At 42.3% G+C, this 22,472-nt stretch overlaps 1 protein-coding gene across 3 annotated transcripts in view; it reads right to left on the bottom strand.

Annotated features, from left to right (window-relative positions):
* Positions 1-22,472, bottom strand: part of Rapgef5 (Rap guanine nucleotide exchange factor (GEF) 5) — a 243,212-nt gene that overhangs the window by 134,717 nt on the left and 86,023 nt on the right. For all 3 annotated transcript variants that reach the window (NM_175930.6, NM_001373989.1, XM_030246682.1), the window contains one exon: positions 11,592-11,640. In NM_175930.6, coding sequence (NP_787126.3) covers positions 11,592-11,640 — 49 coding nt within the window. The remainder of the gene's footprint in view (positions 1-11,591; positions 11,641-22,472) is intronic.

Raw genomic sequence — 22,472 nt, 5'->3', positions numbered from 1 at the left:
AGCTGCAAACTTATAATTTTCTAGGAATCCCTCTGAGATTCCCCTCAAGAGCGAGAGCACGCCCTAAATGTCTGGAGCAGTCTGGTGGCTCCAGTTTGATCTCAGCAGACAGCAATTTCAGTCAAGGCACTTCTGTATCTCACTCACCAAAATAGGGAGCGTATGTAGGGGAAGGTCCCAAAATACTTGTTGAGCAAAGACATCCCAGAATGCTTCCAAAGTCTTGCACACAGTTACCGGTGGGACACTTGAAACGTAAGCTCTTTGAGAGCCCACACCACACTCTTGCGTGTGCTCCTATTGTTTTCAGGAGCCCCTTTCTACTGTGATATCTTTAGCAAAATCTCAATTCTGCTTCATACTAGACACTTCTGGAATTCTTAATTCATCAAAGCTACAAATCCCTGCTGGGCCTAAGTTGAGGTCTCTAAAGGATGAAAGGAAGACTTCAGGACGCTGAGGGTAGAGTGCAAAGCTATGTCTTTGCCCCCTCCCTGGTTACACTGCCACTCAACATTTATTCTTCATTAGATCACTAAGAGAGGAAGTGGCTATTCAAGAGAACATCAAGATACATTTTTGTCTTTCTTGTTTGGGTTTGTTTGTTTTGCTTAGTTTTTTTGGAGACAGAGTTTCTCTGCATAGCTCTGGCTGTCCTAAAAACTCACTACATAGAGCAGGCTGGCCTCAAACTCAGAGATCTGCCTGCCACTGCCTCCTGAAGGCTGGGATCTAAGGTGTGTGCCACCACCACCCAGCACTTTTTGTCTTAAAAGCATTTTTCAAATGTTAGTATATAGGATCAGAAAGATACAAGAAATTAGGCTAATAACTACAGCAGTTGGTAAAACTTTTGTGTTACTTCTTGATTTATTAAGATAGACTCTTCAGTCCAATTTGTCACACAGCCTTCTAAATATAAGATCAAATACAATTCTTTATTAAAAGAGGATATTGTCAACAAAAGAACCCAGATCTCTTTTCCTTGTTCTGTAGTCTCAACAGCAGAGTACGACATTTCTACCACCTCAGACCTCACAGAAGCATCCTGAACCAGCATACAACTTTCCCAATCTTACATACACCTGTAAGGGGGAGGAATAAGTGATTAAATTTTCCTAAAATGTGTTGCTGGTGACCAGTGATTGCAGCTACCAGTAGGCCCGCAAAGCTGAACATCCACAGGGACTGCCAGCGTGATTAAATCCACCCATACTGCCCAGCCCGCTGCTCATCAGGTCAACTGCATGGCCAGAAATAGCCACCAGGTCTTCAGAACCATGCTGGATCAGAAATGCTTATTTTATAAGCACTTATTGAAATTCTTAAAGCGTAGGACTCGAAGATGGTGGAAGATAGTCTTTAAACATAGGGTTCAAAAATGATTTTTTTAAAAAAGTAAGTCTAGAAAAAACAATTTAATAATGCAAAGCACTGGCTTCCCTCTCTTTTTTCTGGATCATTAAGAAGTATTATGTTCTAAAGGCTAAAGCTAAGTGAAATGAACTAAACTACTTTATATACCTTTATATTATGATACAAAGAGATAATAACACTGTAATCTGCATCCTCACTGGACGGTCTATGACTTGTCCAGCTTACAACTGTATTTCACTTTAGTCTTGTCTAGTCCCAGGAATAGTGTTTAGCTGATATCTTTTTTACAAATCTCAGCTTTATTTTCATAATACTGACACTTTCTAGGAAAGGGTAGGAGTTTCCTGACTTGTTGAAGCTCAGGCTGGGAAAACTTAGCGATGCATGCCACCTGCCCGCTGTCTAGCCAGGGGACTCCCTGGCCCTCCTCAGTAACAACTGCCCTACCTGCAGTGTGTACTCAATGCCCAATGCTCTGACTGACCAGCCCAGCAGCCTCTCACTCTATGGTCTGTTGTGTGGAGCATGCTCTGACCTGCCTTCCCAGAGTTCTCCCCCCTCCCCTCCCCTGTCACTTTCTGCCTGTTCCTTATAGGGCCATCAGGCTTCCAACAAGACCCATCCCCCACACTCCTGCAGGGGCAGTATTCAAGTTTGACCTCTCCTCCTGCTCAGATTTTTAAACTCCACAGAACCTTGGAGTCATTCAATTCTCTTTTTGGTTTTCAGTTTGTTTCTCCATCATATGTGCCTTTAAAATATCTCGAATAAGGTAGTCCTAAGGTTGTGACAAGGTAAAGAGCGAAGATATTGTTACATTAAATAGTTGAGCTGGAAGGAGCACAGTCTACCCTGGTCCTGCAGAATGCAAAGTGGAATCACTCAGGTGATCGCTGTCAGGAGCACACCTGATGGCCAAAGAAGACCCAGAGCTCATTTCCCTTCTAAACTGTAAGATCCCAGACATTTAACTTCAAAAACCACTTCATTAACTGTGGGTTAGGCAGACAGAATGACAGTTAAACTCTGCCAAGGAGACTTACTAATGTAACCTATCTGCTTCTCCACAAACAGAAGCCTACCAAGCCACACGAATAAAGACAAGCACAAACCAGCCCTGGCCATGGGGAAACCCTAAAAAAAATGGGGAAAAATATATTTCCTTAAGACACTAACCAACTAATGTTAGCACTAGAACAACTAATCCAAGGAAGAGAAAGAGCTGAAGAAAATCTGTTAATTTTGTAAATTGTATGAGGCTTACAGTATCTTACTATCTTAATAAGCTAAGAGGGGAAAACCACTTAAAGGCAGATCCTAGCAGCCTCTCGGAAGACTAGAATAGATTCCTTACAAACGGCAGCCTTGGGTCATTTATGGAATCTATATTGACTGGCAGTTACTTCCATTTCTGTTTGTATGGTCAGATGCAAGTAAAACTTTTCTTCTTCCTACTAATGCTCATTTTAAAAACCTTTTGCAATTGAACGTAAACCTGACATGGCCACCTGAACCCTAATTAGTAGTAGTTTTACTGCAAGACAAGAGCTACTAGGGTAATCATTTATTGCTGTCCAGCCCCAGATGTGCCAAGTTTCACTTTCATGTTCTTTTTTAACTAGATGCATGCCAGCTTTCTTTCTTTTTCCTTAAAAAAAAAAAATCAAATGTAACTCACATTGGAAGGACCTCTCTGCAACTGCAGCTCTAATTTAGGCCATGGTAGTGGCCTTGTGTCTTAGCACTTCTTAACTTCACAATAATAACTTTGCCTGCATCAGATGGTCATGATTCGACAATGGTATTATATTTATGAAATATAGGCAATGGTTTAAAAACAGAAAGGGACAATGGGTCCCCGTTCTTGCTCACTCTGCTGCATCCCTAGCTATGCATCTGCATAGACAGGGTGCCTGGCTATAAGCAAGTAAAGCATGAATGAGCACAACCCTGGGGAGTTCGGTTCTTAGTGCCTTATAATTCCTACTTGCTATCCACTCTTGGAGTCAAGTCAGACGATGGGAGTCTTGAGTATAACAGCACAACTTTTTAGTTATTTTTAGCCCTGATTGATTCCCAAATTGGGAAGGGTTGAGGGGAGTATAACAGAATTATCTTTATTTACCACCAAAACAATCTTTTTTATTCATACTAGTTCTCTAATCAGAAAACTGCATATTTAATTAAAGCCAGGGACAAAATGAAAGTACCACTGTTCAAATCTCATGAATGTTATCCGCCTTCGAGTTACTGAGCCGTAACTTGTGAATTACGATATGAAGAGAAGAGCAGCAAGGGTTGCTACCGTAGAGACAAACAGCCATTATTGACACATCAGATTCTTTTATCAAATGTAGTTGGAATTCATTTCAGTTCAATACTTGGGGGAAGACATAGAATTCTCATATAAAAAAAAAAAAAAACACGTCCAACAGAAGAGATAAACAATATGAAAGTTGATCAACTGGTTTTAAATTTCACATGGATAGACCAAGAAGAAGCAATATAATCAATATTGAAGGAAAGAACAAAGTTGGAGGGCTGACACTTTCTGGTCTCAAAACACATACAGAGCTACAGTAATCAACACAGTAAGGTACTGAATGGAATAACAGACTCCCAGATCAATGGGGCAGAATGGAATCTAAAAAAGACCACATAAATATGGACAAGAACCTTGGAAAAAGATAGCGAAGCAAAGATAGTCTTCTTAACAAAGAGCACTAAGACCAGGTAAATCTAGGCCTTATTCATGTGCATCACAAACAACAAACTCAAAATGGACCACAGCCCTAAAGAGAAATCACAAAACCTATAAAACTGCCAGTCAGTGACACTGACAAGATCTAAATGACTTTGGCTTGGCAGTAATTTTTTAGACACAGCATTGAAGGATGATCCATGAGAGAAATAACTGGCAGAGAGGACTACATTAAAATACAAAACACCATCAAGAGATTGAAAATCAAGCCACAGACTGGGAGAATGCTTCAAGTTCAACTGCAAAGAAAGGAACAAGCCAATTAGGAGACAGGCATAACAGCTGACTGGGCATCACGCTGAGAAAGTTACACAGGTGGCAACCAGCACAAGAAGAGATGCTCATCACTGGGAGGTGCTAGAGAATTGCAAATGACAGCAACTGTAGGAGGAAAAGCAGAGAGATGGGAGAGCAAACACACAGCATTGGAAGGTTCCATGAAGCTGGCTAAAGACTGAGGCAATGTATACTCTCACCATGGGTGCAGGCACTAGAAAAGATCTGGTATGGGACCCAGCAAACACATCCTTCAGTGTTCAACTAAAAGGAGTAGAAAACCTGAACACAAAACCTGCAGAGGGGGGCTAGAGAGATGGCTCAGTTCAAATCCCAGCAACCACATGATGGCTCACAACTATCTGTAATGAGATCTGAGGCCCTCTTCTAGTATGTATGAAGATAGCTACAGTGTACTTAGATAGAATAATAAATAAATCTTTAGGCCGGAGTAAACCGTAGCGATCAACCTTCATTCCCAGCAACCACATGATGGCCCACATCAATCAATACAGGTATAGTGTACTCATATGCATAGAATAAATAAAATAAATCTTTTATTAAAAAAAAAAACCCTGCAGAGGTGTTTGGGCAGCAGCACTCACAACTTGTACAGCTTGAAAGTAACTGGTATTTTTTTAGCAGGTAAATGAACACACAGTGCTAATCCAGACTACACAGCATCAAATCTGAATGCATACTGTTGGGCTGAACAATCCAATGAAGAATAACCACAGCCTGGGTAATCCCACCCATAGGAGAAGGCAGAACTGCAGACTTACAAAGGGGGTGGTGCAGTGGTTATGAGGCCAGAGGAGGAAATGAGCAGGCTTAGCACAAAGGACTCTTTTTTTTTTTTTTTTCCTTCTTCAGTGCTTTGGATCAAACCCAGAACATTGTGCACGTTAAGCAGCTGCTCTGTCACTGAGCTGTATCTTCAGTCCAAACAGCTCTCACGTGTTAGAATGCCTACAGAGGTCTTAATGAAACCTGACAAATTAGAAATGTTTCAAGAATAAGGAAAGTGCGTACTCACTGCGTCTTACTATAAAGCTTGCTTCATACTTAAATCTCTGTGTGTCTGTGTGTGTGTCTGCATGTGTGTGCATGTACACAACTAAACCTCCACCTCACACCGCATACAGAAATAAGCTTCAGTGGCTTTCTGCCATACGTAAGAAAGACCAAACTGTTAAACTACCCACACTCATTGACCTGGCTAGTCTAATTTTAGTCACTTTAAGAATATAATGGACAGGGATTTTAAAAAAAACTGTTGAAGAATACATGCTTTCAGCTTTTTAACTATTATTTATGCCCAGGGCAGGATGTGATTACTCAAATGTAGGTCTAGGAACATAGCTCAGTTACTATAAAGCTCTTCTAGAACACACAATACTAAGGGTTTGAGCCCAACCATCCATAAAAGCAGAGCTGCACACCTGTAACCCTCGTACTGTACTCCTGTAATCCTAGTACTCAGAAAATAGAGAAAGAGAATCCCAAGCTAAGGTCATCCTTGGCTGCAGCGAGTTTGAAACCAGCCTAGGATAATAAGACGCCATCTCAAAAGCAACAGCCCATGCAAAGCAACAATGGCTTGCACAATTTGCACACTATGTGCAGCTAGTCAAAACGATCATCCAAGGCTCCATTATTGCCATAAATATCCTGTAAAAATGGATTGTGTATAGCTATGACAATTTGCTCAATGGAGCAGAAAAAGTAGAAATATATACACACACAAATGCGCATAAAGGAATTTCTTTTTGTACAAAGGTACAAAAGTTATCAACTACAGTTCCAACAAATGTTACAACAGTTTCACAGGTACAAAATGAAACAAAAACAAAACAAAGCAACAAAAAAAACTGTAGCAAAAGTCTCATACATTAAACCAAATCACCTCAGAGTAGAACAAAGATGTAAAGGCAAACATACAATTGTAAAATCTTTAGGAAACAGCACACACACACACACACACTTTAGGATTGAATCCTAAGCAAAGTGTTTATAGATTTACTCAAAAATTGACCCAGAATAGAAAAGTACATTATATTCTTTTTCCTTCTATTTTTTATTTCCCTTTCTTCCTCCTCTCCTTCTACTCCATTTTTTTGTGGAGTAGAGTTTTATTTATTATGTAACAATTTAATACATATATAATGTGTTTCTATCAAATCCACCCCCACTCCCCCTCCCCCAGATCCTCAAGGCTACCTCACCCCCCCCCCCCAATCCCTTTTTCATTCCAGGTTTCTGAATTCTTTTTAAACCCATGGAGTACACTTAATACTGCCAGCATGACAGGGTTGAGTACCAGAGAATGGACTGCCCATCAGAAGGCTGAAGCTAACCCATACTCTGTCCCTGGGAGAGTGGCTATAGCAAACCCATAGGCCTCTTGGGGAGTTTCCTAAAGCAAGGTTTCCTTGAACAGCCCAGACTGGCCTCAAGCTGGTGACTCTCTGGCCTCAGCCTCCTATGAGCTTGGATTATAGACATGTACACTACACCCAGCTTAATAAATTGAACTTTATCAAAATTAAACACTTTCTCTCTGAGAGGATGAAAAGATGAATGGTGGACTTCAAGAAAGTATTTTTACCACATAATAATAAAGGATTAATAGCCAGGATATATAAAAAAACATGGAAGTCAATGGTTGAATTATTAAAATGCTGTGGTATACTGAGACTGTAGGATATTAGTCATCAATAAAAGGGAAGAAAACACTGGCATTCAACTAGAAGAAACCTCCAGAGAGTCATGCCAGTGAAAAGGCAATTCCCAAAGATTAATACTCCAATTTCATTTATACAGTGTTTTTGACATGACAAATATAGACTGGCCCAACTTGAGACCCATCCCATGGGCAAGAACCAATCCCTGACAGTATTAATGACACTGCTATGCTTACAGACAGGAGTCTAGCAATAACTGTCCTCTGAGAGGCTCCACCTTGCAGCTGATGGAAACAGATACAGAGACCCACAGGCAAACATTGGACTAAGCTCAGGTAGTCTTGAGGAAGAGTTGGGGGAACCCAGATGGGACAGGGACTTCCTACAGGAAGACCTACAAAGTCAACTAACCTGAACTCTTGGAGCTCTCAGGGACCGAACTAGCATCCAAAGATCGAACATGGACTGGACCTGGGTCTCCACTCCCATATGTAGCAGAAGTGCAGCTTGGTCTTCATGTGGGTCCACCCAACAACTAGAGTAGACACTGTCCCTGACTCTGCTGCCTGCCTATGGATCTTGTTCCCTAACTGAGCAACCTTGTCTGGTCTTGATAGGAGTGGATGTGCCTAGTCCTGCAGTGACTTGAGGTACAAGGGTGGGTTGGTACCTGGGAGGGGGTGGGGGGGATTTCCTCTTCTCAGAGGAAAAAGGGAGCGGGTAAGGGGCTGTATGGGGGAGACTGAAAGGGAGGGGCCTTCAATCAGGATGTAAAGTAAATTTAAAAAGGGGAAGAAATTTTAAAAAGAAAGAGAGAAAAAGAGAAGTGGAGAACAGTTACTGATACCCACAAATTATAGGTGAAAATTCAGAAAGTTAGGATGGTGGATCATGAGGAGCCTTGTGAAGATGGAGATGTCATGTCAGTGTTGGCCTGGCTGTGGTTCTGCACCGCAGCATTGCATGAATTGCTGTTAGGGAGCGAGTGTAAAGAATACTTGGTACTTAGTGAGGGGACATCAGAGTTCTTCGGGGATTCAGGCCCAAATAGGCTGCCCACACTCCATACAAACATGCACACAGCAATAGCATCAAACAGACTAAGTGGTTTAAAATTCAAAAGAGAACATAATATAAGATGGGGGATCTAGAATTAGCTGGAGAGGAGAGATGGGGCTGGATTTGATTAGAGCACACATATACACATATGAAATTCTCAAAGAATAAATTAGAAATATTTATAAAGGGTTCTTGGAATCTGTCTATCATTTATTGCAAATGTGTTTGAATTTATAATTAACTCAAAATCTATACATAAATCCGTAGTAATATTGACAAGTTAATAGAAGAATATCTAGAAATATATATAACAAAAAGATTAATGTCGATGTTAGTGAGATGATATGACAGTTTTCAGTTTTTCAAATATAAAAGTAGAATAACATTTTTCCAATGACCACACTCTAATAGTAAGAAAAATAAAAACAATCTATTTTTATTATGAAAGAGAAAAGTAATATATACCATCGTACCCATTTCACTGAATATTTTACTACATAGACCAATGACAAGATCTTAAGAATTGCTTTGGCCTTTTCATTCCTTCTTCTGGGTGTGTGTGTGCGCAAGTGTGTATGATTAATATGCTCATGTGGGTGTGTGATTACGTGTATGCATATGTATATATGTATAGGCTACATCTGGTGTCTTCTTCATGTGGGTGTGTGTACACATGTATGCATATGTATACATATATAGGCTAGAGGTCTACATCTGGTGTCTTCTTCATGTGAGTGTGTATACACATGTATGCATATGTATACATGTATAGGCTACATCTGGTGTCTTCTTCATGTGGGTGTGTGTACACATGTATGCATATGTATACATGTATAGGCTAGAGGTTTACATCTGTTGTCTTCTTCAACTGCTTTCCACCTCATTTATTAAGACAGAGTCTCTTGCTAAACCTGGAGCTCAATGACTCTGCTAGGACAACAGTCACTAAACAGGGTTCTCTGTCTCTGCCTCCCCAACCCTGGGATCACAGGCACAAGCTACCAAGCCTAGCTTTTATGCAGCTGTGCTACCATGAACTTAGGTCCATGTTGCAAGGTAAGCACTTTACCAACTAAACCATGTTCCCAGCAGATGTCTGTATTTTCTTACCACTAATAGAAGCAACATAGATGCAGACTTACTGAATATCTAGTTCAAATGATAGAGAGCTTGCCTAGAAAACATGAAGCCCTGGATTTGGTCATGATTTCAAGACCAGCTTAGGGTACATGAGACATTTCACAAACGAGAGAAAGTGATCAACGCATTAAGAAGTCCCTTAATCTTCGAGGGCATCCTTGCTGACATCCTGTGACTAGACCTGACTGGGGCGACAGGAACAAGGACTTGGGGATATTAGAATACTCTGAAAAGCTGTCCTCCTAACCAGATGCTATGGTTTTAATCCTTGCATTTGGGCAGCAGAGGCAAGTGGATCTCTGTGAGACTAAGATCAACCTGGTCTACATAAAGAGTTCCAGGTCAGTGAGAACTATATAGTAAGACTGTGTCTTAACAAACAAACAAACAAACAAACAAACCAAAAACAACAATGAAGAAACCCTACTTTCCTGAAAAGCTATGAATGTATGTTCCCATCCTTCCTGTGTGTGTGTGAGATCACATCTGCATCTGAAAAGCTTCCAAGTTGTGTAGATCACGGTAAGAAGGCAGTCTAACTTCCTAAGGTGAGGCATACTTTACTTCATTCAAGTCTTTCCTACATGCATGGGCAGGTTTTACTTAATGCCCCCCACCACAAAGCAGCCATTTCTTAGCCCACAATCCACACATCTGTCTCTCCACTGTGCTCACTCACCTCCAGCCCCTCCTGTGTCTTTGCTGTCCTTCAAACACAACATGCACACGTCAGCTCACAAGCTCAACATCCTCCTTGCTTTCTTTCTGCCTCTTTCTCTAGCAATGGTCACTCTATGTTTACCTTTCCGAACTTACTTTGACACCTTAAGGGTAAAATTCTATACTAAAAGATGAAGCTACGGCAACTCGCACAGACTTCAAGGATCAAGATCAACAGCAGTCCCCTTAGATTTCTCTAGATTCCTCTTAGAATCCTTAAAATGTGTCTTCTCTAGCTAGGCTTCCTTCCTCCTTTGCACATTATCTGCTGTCTCAAGCTGCCCCCCAACAAGCTCTGCTTATACCCAGCCTTGAGACCCCAACAAGCTCTGCTTATACCCAGCCTTGAGACCCCAACAAGCTCTGCTTATACCCAGCCTTGAGACCCCAACAAGCTCTGCTTATACCCAGCCTTGAGATCCCAACAAGCTCTGCTTATACCCAGCCTTGAGATCCCAACAAGCTCTGCTTATACCCAGCCTTGAGATCCTACTTGCAGCCTTCCCTCTAACGCCTTCATAACACTTGGTCTCTGTGTCTTTAATCAGCAAAGCCATCAACATTGCATGCATATAATGAATGCACACATACTAATATGTGCTTGATGCAAAAAATAACCGAGGAGTAAGCAAAGCTTAAGAGTATCTGGAAACAGAAACACGCAGGCACTCAGTTCATGCTAACACATTTCCTCTCTGTTTTTCTTCAAGTTTATCCTCATTTTGTCGCCATCTTTCTGGCTAAAATGTTGTCTTCCAGTGCACACATCCAAGCCACGCTGTTGCTGATCTCTATTCAGCACTGATCTCCTCCCTCCGAACATGGGGGTGAGCATAAGATGCACTTCTGATATCTCCCCTCCCTAAGCAAGCTTTTTCCCACACCACTGAGCCTCCATTTCATTTAGTATTTTCGCCAAAAATGTTTTCTGTTTTCCTCCAAAGTATACTTGGAAGCCTCCTTTCGCTCTCCACATATTATTTCCACAGATTATGTCTTACAAATATAAGGCTATATCTATGTTATCAGTTCTATGGAAAAATGTTTGCTATGGAATGTCTTTGAATAAATGGTTTTTAGAGAAATTATTTTGAATTAAAAAATGTCTTAAGTCCACCAATAAGCATGCAGATCTCTGTGATTCTGAGGCCAGCCTGGTCTACAGAGAGTGTTCCAGGGTACCCCAGGCTATGTAGTCAGACCCTATCTCAAAGGCATGAAAGCATTATAGCATTCATTGTCCTCTGTCATTACATTGCATGATGTAAAGGAATTTAATTACTTTAATCATCAGCTTTGATCTCTTTCCTACTTTCACTAGACTATTAATATTTTTATTTATTTTTTATCAAAATTAGAAATAAATTAGGGGAGAGGGGTGAAATTTTACTTTGAAGTGTTATCCATAACACTGTATGCTAAATAGACTGTAATATAAATGCTTCAAGATATGGTGATGTTTTTCTGCATTCTATTGCAAGCATCCTGAAGTACCCTCAGTGCACACCGGCACTGATGTATGAAATACCCCCAAAGGGCTACAATCTCCCTCCAGCCCATGAGAGATTACTCACCAGACTTTCTTGCTTTCAAAGCAATAACAGCCGCCAGCTCTCTCTGCACCTAAGAAAATATTAGGGAAAGAAATCATATTAGAATAAGAAAAATGGAGCCATCAAGGCAGCACATTGTAGCTAAGCAGCCCACATTAGGAGCTGCCGCAGGGAGATTTAATCTTGCTACCATCATTGACTTCTCTTCTCTCCTTAGTATGTGAGGAAAAACTGAGGCAACATTTCAGACCAAAAAACCTGGAAGAAATCATGCAGATTTACTTTTTAAATGAGTGATACTTCATTTTAAAAATATCATCTTTAAAAAGGCCATTTGCCAAAGGGTGCCTGTCGTGAACTATGCATAGTGTGATGAGTACTTTAGAAACATAACCACATAGCACTCAAAACCAGATATGAACTGTTAGTAATGATATTCTGGCAAGCACAGTAAATATTATGTATCCCTGAGGATGCTAGTTTGCATTAGCAACCCTAGAAGCACTGAGGTGGGTGGGACTACATTAATAGACTTCTGCTCTGATACAATGAACTCTTGCTACAGGCGGAGCAGGTGACAGGAGCCATTCAGGATAATACGCAACATAAAAGGAAGGGACACTGCCACAGGGCAGGAAGAATGGGAACAGCCAACACTTAAAATCCCTAGTGTCTTTAACCATAGTGTCTGTCTTCCTGAAATTTAGCATGCATATGCAGATGCTCTCCCTAGTGTGAATGCTTAAATCTGTGTTTTAAAACTTCCTCAAGGAGGAACATAAAAGCCCTAAAGGTTAAGAGTATTTATTATCAAGAGTAACATAAACACAATCTAAGAAATCCATGTTTGGTAGCAATAAAAAAATTTCACAATGAGTGAGTTCTCATCAAGGCGCAAACTCTTTGTGCGTGTGTGTACCTGAATATATTACAGTAATGACACTTTAAAGGGGAACATGGGAGCTCAAGGTTAAGCTGCAGATTTGCCATTCAAATTAATTTCATTTATATTCATTTACTGGAAGGCAAGAGTGTTAATGTGTTAGACTCTGACTCCACCCAGGACCATTTCCCAGTGGTCCCAGCATAGGCATCCTGAGGAAGGAAGCCTGCTCAGCTAGTTTTACTGACACACTTTCCCAGTGGTTTGGCATGGATGCCATTCGAAAGTGAATACTTCTGATTTCACTGATCCTTTAATGACTGAGACTCTCACAACAATTACACAATAGTAAGTAGGCAATCGGTCTCTTTCTCTCCAACCTTGGGAGCCTGGAGTCTGAAACGCTCACGAGTGAAAAGTTTATGGGGAAAGAATGAGGTGGAGAGGAGACTGTGGAAGTGGGAAGTAATGAGCAACCTCAGGAAAACCTTTATAAAGTTGTATTTGCTGAAATGAATAAAAAAAAAGTTACAAAATAAAGTATCAATCACTGACTGTTTTGTATTTTGAGTTGTGTACAAGGTTTATGATTGTAGCATTGCCATCTGCTCTAGGGTTTTCTTCCTTCACAATGCCACAAGTTTTGGGGAGTGGAACAAAGTTGCAGATTGTGAACATTCACTGGCATCTTATCAATGGCTGCCTAACCCATGACTTCTCAGGAAAGGCTTCACTGTGAGTCAGAGACAGAAAAGCAGCAGAAATGGAAATGATGGAGGAGCTGGATCATGGAACTTGCTCCTAGAAAATCAACATCAGCCTTCCCATCTCAGCTCTGGCTTTCCACACCTAAATGCCTTCTGCGGGGTCTTCAGCCTTTACTCTCTAGGGTTCAAAATAAAATAGTTCGGAAAAGAAAAGCAGTGTACTTTCAGTTGTGTAACACTACATTGTTTGCAAGGATTTGATGAGAAAGCCAATAATAAAACCGTAGAAGAGAGGGGCAGGAAGACAAGAAACAAGCATCAAGAAAGGACTGCAGTTTGATCTGGGAAGAGCCTTCCCCATCCGGGAAGATCATCTAGGAAGAGCCTGGCCCATCTGGGAAGAGCCTTCCCCATCCGGGAAGATCATCTAGGAAGAGCCCGCCCATCTGGGAAGAGCCCGCCCATCTGGGAAGAGCCTAGCCCTTTTCTACATGAAGTACATGAAGTTACTGTGCTCACTACATTCTCCCAATGTCTACACTGAATGTCTACACATGATCAGCTCTACCAGGAGGAAAAAACTGCCTTCCTCCCTACTTCTTTCTCCAAAGCACAAAGGGGAAAGTACTGCCCATGCAAGACACAAACTAGGTCTGATCCCATTATATGTCCCATGGCACCTTCCCAGGCTATGTCTGTTCCTAAACACCTAGCAGTTGTGTCATTGAATTGTGTGGCTGCTGCTTGTCTTCTGAACTGGATGCTCCATGGAGGTGAGGACCTACTTGTCTCTTGCTGACATTATCTGAAGTAAGGGATGTTCCTTCAATGAAAGACAGTGGGTAAGTTAAAAAAAAAATCCCTTAAGAGACTTAGGGAGTGGAAAAGTCACCTGATGATGAAAGGAAACATTAAAAGAAAAGGCATTCACCCTACAAACTACGCCAGCAAAAATCTTTATTGTTATTTCATGACAGGGTTCGTCTGTGTAGCTCTGGCTGTCCTGGTACTCAGAGATCCTCCTGGAGCACTGTGCACCACTCCACCTAGCTTAGAATTCTAAGAATATAGTGCAAGAACTGAGTCTCCTCTGCAAATTGTTAAGTTTATATTTAAGGAATATGAGCAACTGCATGCTAAGGGACCTGTTAGCAACAAGGAAGAAATGTTGTAGTCCAGAACCAGGAAAGCCTGCAGAGGCAGTGTTCCAACTACAACTTCTCTAGGGGACCAGCAAGGACCACCCAGCTGAGAGTTTGCCAAATGCCTGGTAAGTATTCGAAAGGGTTCTTTAGGGGACGATGGGTTGTTCCCTTTAGTCTCTATACTCTCTTTTCCTGTGATTCAATGCTGTGCCCAGCGATGAAAAACCACTGATCTCCTTAACCAGACACTGATTTTCTCCAGGACTCCATATTTCCGTGATATACTCATCTCATCTGGCAATCTATCTTTACTTTTCATTTTGCTCTACCCCAATTTAATTCATTTGTAAGGAGGATGGTCTTCACTGTGTCTCACTGATAAAAATGATCCCATAATTCAATCAAATGATTAGGCTCACTTGGTATATCACAGGCTGATACACTCAGTTACACAGAAAACTGCAAGGACGCTTTTTTATAAAGCTTAACTTTAATTTAAAATACAGTTTATTCAATATACAAAACTACTACATATCATTCTAAGCACATGCAGTTGAGGTCTGGGTTGCTGTCATGAATATCTAAATAGAGGCTGACTCCGGACTGGGAAGGCATAGCCTGCAGATTTTTCTCTCTCCTGGTTAAATGTCAGAAACTAGAGTTTGCAACATGTTGAAATGCTTTGGCTTTCAACTCTGTAAACAGCAGGATCAATCCTCAGTAGCACTGGCAGGCATCAGGAAGTGGGTCCAGTCTTATCTCTAATGCTGTCTTCTCTGTTTTCTCCCTGGTACTTCAGCAGTATCCCCAAGCGCTCAGAAAGCTGTTGTGGATCACAGCAAGACAGGAGACCAACAAGAAGCCTCAAATGCAAACACAAGGACTGAAAGAGGTTAACTAAGAAAATGAGGGCCAGCTTTCTGACAGAAGCATCTTTACAAACAACGGGTGAAGCTGGGTAGCTCAGTGAAGGTCATTCCGGGAGGACAGAGCAGTAACGGTAAAAGTATTTCTATAATTTGAAACTAATTTAAATAGAACCAACAGTGAACAATTTTGTAATGGTTTTTAGTAAACCTAGAAATAGTTATGATTATGTTAATTTAAGATTTAATATAGGGGGCTGGAGAGATGGCTCAGCGGTTAAGAGCACTAATTGCTCTTCCAAAGGTCCTGAGTTCAAATCCCAGCAACCACATGGTGGCTCACAACCATCCATAATGAGGTCTGACACCCTCTTCTGATGTGCCTGAAGACAGCTACAGTGTGTGTAGATATAATAATAAAAAAATCTTTAAAAAAAGATATAATATAAATGTTTTTTAAGACACAGGTGTCTCAAATATGAGTGTACATTTTTTTCACTATTTGTGAAAAAAAAAAAAAGTCCCGAGTTTTATTCCCAAATATCCTAAGTCTTAACCACTCTAAAAGCATAAGCTAAGGAGTGAAGCATGGCTCAGTGGTTAGGAACACTGGAAGCAGAAGGCCAGGGTTCAATTCCCAGCTACATCTGTACAGCTATAACTTTGACATAGGTTCAAACTATAAAGACACAATAGTTTTAGTTGACCGCAAGCATTGTGTGAACTAATGATGACAACCGGATTACTGAGAATGGTCAGGATTTTCAGAAATATGGTCAGAGGAGCTGACAGCTAAAATGTAGGTTTAAAGAAAACCAAATAGTCGTACACTAAAAATGCAGTGTAGCAGTTATCTGAACAAACTGCTCTCTTCTCTAGCTTCTTTATCCTACAGGCGTAACATAAGTACACTTGTAAGATGGACTGACCAATCATCTCTCCCAGCTGAGTAAAGTTCTATGGTTCTCCAATAGCATCAGCTGCACTCTGCATCCATTCCTGAAACCACTTCTGCAGCTGGTAGTCTCTGAGACTTTTACAGACTATAAGCCTTCAGCCATGGCCTCTTTTGTTCATCATCCCAGCTCTGGCTCCAGGTTCAGCTCCTGGACATTTTAACTAAAATGCAAATGAAAATACATTTTAACTAAAATGCAAATGAAGTGGTAGCTGCTCATGAGAAGACACAGGGGGATGCGGTCATCAAAGGTGACGGGTGAAGTTTAGGTCAACTGATTTGTGTTGCAAACGGCATGTTTTACTCAGTCTGTGAATTTTCAGAAGGCCAGAGCTGTCTGTGGTAAAGATGGTTCACAGTGAGGACTCTTTATGCAGGAAGATAACCAGAAGGCTCCAGAACCAGAAGAGTTGCTTCATGAATAACACCCTTCCTCATCTCCCCCACATGGGGGTGTTTATATTGTCTGGAAGTGTGTTGTTAAGTTTCAAACCCAGAAAAAATGGCTGAGGTGTGTAGCAGACCTGGCCTCCCAGTATCCCTCAGTCCCTACCCGTTACAGGATATGACTGGTATACCCCACTCTCTCAAGCCCAGGGGCTTGGCTGCCATTGACCCAGAGGCTCTTCCCTATATAACCCAGACATTTTGGTTACCCACCCTTTTTGTACCTTCGGTCTCCTGGTTGCACCCTGGCTCTCCTCTCTCCCCTTTCTCTTCCCTTCTTCCTTTCCCCATAAGGACTGGCTCAGTCTGGTCATGCCCACTCTGGACTCTCAGATGTCTCTGATGGCTTTGGTTATTCTCTTCCACGCGTCTGTTATAAACATTCCCCTCCACCACACCTAGGAATAGTTATGTCCTTTCCTTTTCATTTTTCTATCTTTTCATTCCGTAGTGGCATCTGACGCCCTGAAGGTGAAAAGCTGGCAATGCTATGAACAAATAATCTAGGAAACAAACAAACTGCTGGAAGCCATTTGTTGATAAATTGCATACTTTTTTTTTTTTTGGTACGAAGTGCAGAATAAAACCACAAATATTTTAAAGTATTATCAAAGCAAGTAAATGCCGATGTCCTCTCTCTTTTAAAAACATTTCAAACACATGCTTTCATGTGCCTTTTATTCCATATCAGATTTCAGTCCTTGTGTAGAAAAGCCTTTTCTCGATTATTATACTTTTTGGAGATAGGGCTAGTCTAGGTAGAAACAGAACAGACTAGTGTTCTGCCAGTCAAAGCCCAGACACTGTAGTGATACCGCCTGTAGAATGGCCTCCTTGCAGGGATATTACATCAGGAAAACTCATATTAAGACAAAACCCGGCCAACTAAGGTCCTTCCCAACTAGAAAGTCCATCTATAGAATTCATTAGCACACAAGGACCTCCTCAAAGAACAAGAGCCAGAACTTGGAATGCAAAAGCAGGAAAAGCCTACTTATTGTATGCCACCTTGAGAGCAATTGTAGCCCTCGGGTGGTAGAGTGTCACCGGCCCTCTGTTTCACAGGATGGCTGTGAGACTAACTGAGACAATGTGAAAGAAGCATCAAGAACAGCAGCTTGATTCAGAGTGTCGCTTGACTGTGAGCTATCAGTTACATTGTAATTAGGATCTTTGAACGGAAGTGCTTAAGCCCCTTCTTCCCGCTCAACTGTGAAGTCCTTGCCAGTGACTACTGCTTCTGCTCACTGTGAATTCCACATGCCTGGCCCACCCCCACTGTCATAGCAAAAAAAGAAAAAAAAAAAAAAAAGACTAAAATGCCTTATAAAGATGCAATGAGCAGTATTCCAGGTGCTTCTGTCCCCAGAGTTTACCTCAAAAATAACTCTGAAGCTTTCAAGTAGGCACGGAGGACACACCAGTCATAGAAATTCACTTTGCAACTTCAGAGGTATCCATCACCTTAACTTCCTGTGGCCTGGCAGCTCTGGCAGTCACGGGGAACTGTTATATTATGAACCAGGGGATTACCAGGCACACACTCTACAAGGAGCATGGGATAAGTTTATATCTCTGCCACAGTAAATCATCATGGATTTGACTGCTGAAATCTGATCTTGCTGTGAGTTGGAAGTTCAGGTGGGGCTCGACCAGTTCCTCTACTTAGAATCTCAAGGGGTTCTTCGGGGCAACACTTCATAGCGCAACCTCAATGCATTCTCAAGCTCACAGAGATAGATGTGGGCAGAATCCAATGCCTGAATCTACAGGATAGGGGAATCTATTTCCTTACAGATAATACCTGAATCCAATCTCTGCATCTGAAGGGCGGGGCATCTGCTTCCTTTCAGATTGTGCCTGAGAGCTGCTTTTCCTTTTCAGTATTTCTGTTGGGTTGTTTACTGATAGTAATATATGCTGAATTTCAAATGTTGAAAGCTATAGAAAGGTAGAAGTGAGGAAAGCACGCAGAGTACCAGTGTCTCAGCAGCTTCTCCTAGATGCACACACTGAGTGCGCCTGGACGCTAATTACCAGGTGTAAGTTATGAAAAGCAATGGCCTAGATATTGCCAAAAGGTGATTCAAGTCTGATTCTGGGTTTTAAGAAAGGACTGTCCCCTCCCTGCCCCTTACCACTTACGGCAGTCACTCCAGAGAGCTGGCCCTGCACCTCACCTGGGCAGCACAGTAAAGCTGGCCCTGGTGGTAGGGGTGTGGGTGGAGTACAGGTGATGCAGCCCCAAGGGCAAGAGCATAGGAGAGCTTGCCCCTCCACTCGTCTACATGGTGTGGGTGTGGGTGTGGGGTGATGCCCTCTCCCCTTAGTCACCCCCCACCACCTGCAGCAGTTGGGAGAGCTGGCAGGAAGAGCCTGAGAGTAGGAGATCTGGCCCTGCCCCCTCACTAGCTGTAGCACTCCGGAGAGCAGACCCCACACCTTGCTGGCTCAACACAGTGGAGCTGGCCCTTGTGGGGAAGACACAGGTAAGCCAGCCCTAACTAAGGGTGTGAGAGCTAGCCCAGCCCATGGCAGGCTACAGCAATTGAGAAAGTGGGCTCCACACTTTGACTGGGCAGCACGGCAGAGCTGGCACTGGAGGCATAGGTGAGGGTGAGCTGGCCCAAGGGGATGAAAGCAGAGCTGACTCTGCCTCTTGTCAAAGGTGCCATTGGGTGGCCTAGCCAGAGCAGTGCTGGAGAGCTGACCCTAGTGGTTCAGATAAGGGAAAGATGGCACACTGACCAACTCAGCTGGCCCACCCCAAAATCATGATCATCTGTGAACTGTTGGGAAGTGTGGAAGGACCAGTCCTGCTTGCTGATCTAAAGCTGCAGGATGCCCATGACCCTGGGCAGCAACTGGAAGACCCAGAGGAGTCCCAGTGAGGATCCAATATTGGTGTCACAGAAACCAGAGATGTCAAACCAGACCAATGACTCACTGCAATGAGCATTTGCAAGTGAAGACATGTGGGAAAAGGGATTTACTCTGGGACATACTGTGACATAGCTACCACGATAAGATGTTTTCTATGCTTTGTTTTGGTTTGTATGTTTGTATGTTTCTATTTTGGGCGGAGGCTACAAGGGTGAAGGGCAGATATGAGATGATTGGGACTGGCGTCCATGATGTAAAACTCACAAAGAATCAATAAAAAGTTTTAAAAAAGAGAGAAAGGACATCACAGAATTGTCAGCATATTGAGAGGCTTGAGTCCCTACACAGAGTACAGAATGTAAATTAATAAAGCAACAGGGGGCTGGAGAGATGGCTCAACAGTTAAGTGCAGTGACTGCTCTTCCAGAGACCCTAAGTTCAATTGCCAGCAACCTCGTGGCGGCTCACAACCATCTGTAATGGAATTTGGTGCCCTCTTTTGGTGTGTCTGAAGACAGTGACAGTGAAGACAGTGTATTCTTCATAAAACTTTTAAAGAAAATAACGAAGCAACAAATGGCACACTTCTGTTGTACCTGTTACGAACCAGGGCACTGTTCCAAATCCCACTGACTTATTTTACCTTCACATTGCTTGAGATATGGTAGCAGTACAGATGAGCTCTGGAAAATGTTCTGTGACTCGTAGGAAGATGATTTAGAACAAGCTGGATTCGTGTACTGCGTTATCCTTCTTTCATGGTTCTGTCATACCTCCTGGAACACTGTCCATGAATGAAGCCCTGTGAGATTTCTGAGAGCTTGTGGGAAAACTCCAAGTAAACAAGACTAGAGTCCTGTAATCTCTGTTCCTCCACGACATGGATTTTGTGTTCCTCCCAGATATAGTAAATAGGAGCATGTTTGCTTCCGATTACACATTGCTGCTTGCTTTGGTTATTCAAAAATGTTTCCAAGCATGGGTTGCCCGTGAGTGTATATAGCCTAAACTCATGTGAATTCTGCTCATTCCGCCTTGCTTAGCCCTTAGAATTCCTGCAGAATATCAACTGATGCTCTGAATAAAGTTGGCTATTGCATTGAGACTTCAGCCCCCTTTCAGGCTCCACTCTCCCAGGCTCACACCATTAAGCAGAGCTGTAACAACTACGTGGCCTCTCCAGACACTTTAACAGATTAGCCAAAACATGCTAGTAACATAATTCCCATGGGATTTTTTGTGTTAATGAGCAGTTTTGTTAGAAGACTCTAGAAACTGTTTTTCTAAAGGTTTTATATAACTTCAGCACTCATTCCTTCCTTCCCCCACTCTCTCTCTCTCTCTTCCTTTCCTCCTTCAGTTGTGGGGGGGGGAGGTGATCAGGGGGCAAACCTAAGGCCTCAGTCATATTAAACATATACTCTACTACCGAACTACAACTTCAACATCTTCATTTTTATTAAAATATTCTAAATTTTTTGTTTATTTTATGCATATATGTTTGCCCGTACATATGGCTATGCACCATGTGTGTATCTGGTATCCTCAGAAGCCAGGAGAGGGTGTTAGATTCCGCAGCACTGGAAATACAGACAGTCACATAGGTACAGAAACTCAAACTCAGGTCCTCTATAAAAGCAGCCAGTGCTCTTAAAGCTGAGCCCCTACAGTTTTTAATCTTTCTCTGCTCATTTTTCTGAGCCTCAGACTTCACATGTGTTTATGCTGACTCTCCATTCATAGCTTCGTTAAAAAAAAATTAGGTGTTAATATATTCAAGACCTCCCCACCAGGAAATAATTAAAATAGTAATTTTATTCCTTAAATTTAGTCTAAATCAAATTAGGATGGTATTTTAATTTCTCCATGATTGGCATAAGGTCAACTGGAATTTCCATGTTTTCTACTTGATTTGGGACAGTCTTAGGCATAGTTTCATATTCATATTATAGGTATCAGACGAGATCTGCCCTGTGGTTGAGTTTCAGCAGTGCCAAGGGCAGGTGTTACACTCCCAAACCCATTTGACAAGTTTCAGGCCTGCAGCTCCCCTAAGAGCACAAGGAGGCTTGATTACTCAGCCGGGAGCAACAAAGGACATTTATTTCACTGGAATTATGGGGAATGCTGCAGAGACAGCAACCCTCAAATTCATGCATTGTCAATCATGTCAGGGACTGACTTCCCCGGAGTTTAATGGACAAAGGGTCTGCTCGCTTGAACACATCAAGAAGTCTGGCAAAGGGGACACAGTGGGCTACAGCAGAAGAGAGAAGGGTCGTCCTGTGCTGGGACAGGAGACATTTCTCAAGTTCATCAAGCAGCACTTGACTCCATGTTTCCAAGGTGAACAAAGAGGGCGAGCTATTAAGTCGTTTAGAGAATGAGTCTACAAGGCGAGCTACTAAGTCGTTTAGAGAATGAGTCTACGAGGAAGGTGGGATGATTCCTGTGGAAGGGAACTAGAAGCAAGTGGCTGAGGGTTGGGTCCTACAGATCCAGAAAGAAGAGGAATTATGGGGAAGGGGGCAAATGGAAAATGTACAGTTCCAAGGAGCAGGAGGCCACACGTGACCCAGTGTTGACCAAAGTACTTCCATGGCTCTCGCAGAGAGCTGAAGCCAGATCTTCACTGTGGCAGCAAAGAAGGGCAGTGTTAAGCTGGCATGTGACCCCAAGGCCTCTCCAAGCCTCATTTAGAGACAGCACAGTGGGGAGCCGAAGGGGTGCAGAAAGAACTGTAGAAAAACAGATGAGAATATCACCTCAGGCTTGGATCAGGGGCAAGGAGATGCTACGTACTACATGAAAGTGGAGCGCTGGTACTAGATGCAAATGGACATGTGAAGACACTGACAGTATCTGTCCTGGTTAGGAAGACCATTGCTGTGATGGGATACTGGGACCATGAGCAAGCTGGGGAGGAAAGGGTTTGTGTAGCTTACACTTCCACATCATAGTCCATCATTAGAGGGCAGGAACCTAGAGGCAGGAGCTGATGCAGAAGCCATGG

This window comes from Mus musculus, chromosome 12 (genome assembly GCF_000001635.26).
Source record: "Mus musculus strain C57BL/6J chromosome 12, GRCm38.p6 C57BL/6J".
Taxonomy (NCBI): Eukaryota; Metazoa; Chordata; class Mammalia; order Rodentia; family Muridae; genus Mus; species Mus musculus.
Note: the sequence above shows the minus strand (reverse complement) of the source record. Positions and strands in the feature narration are given on the sequence as shown.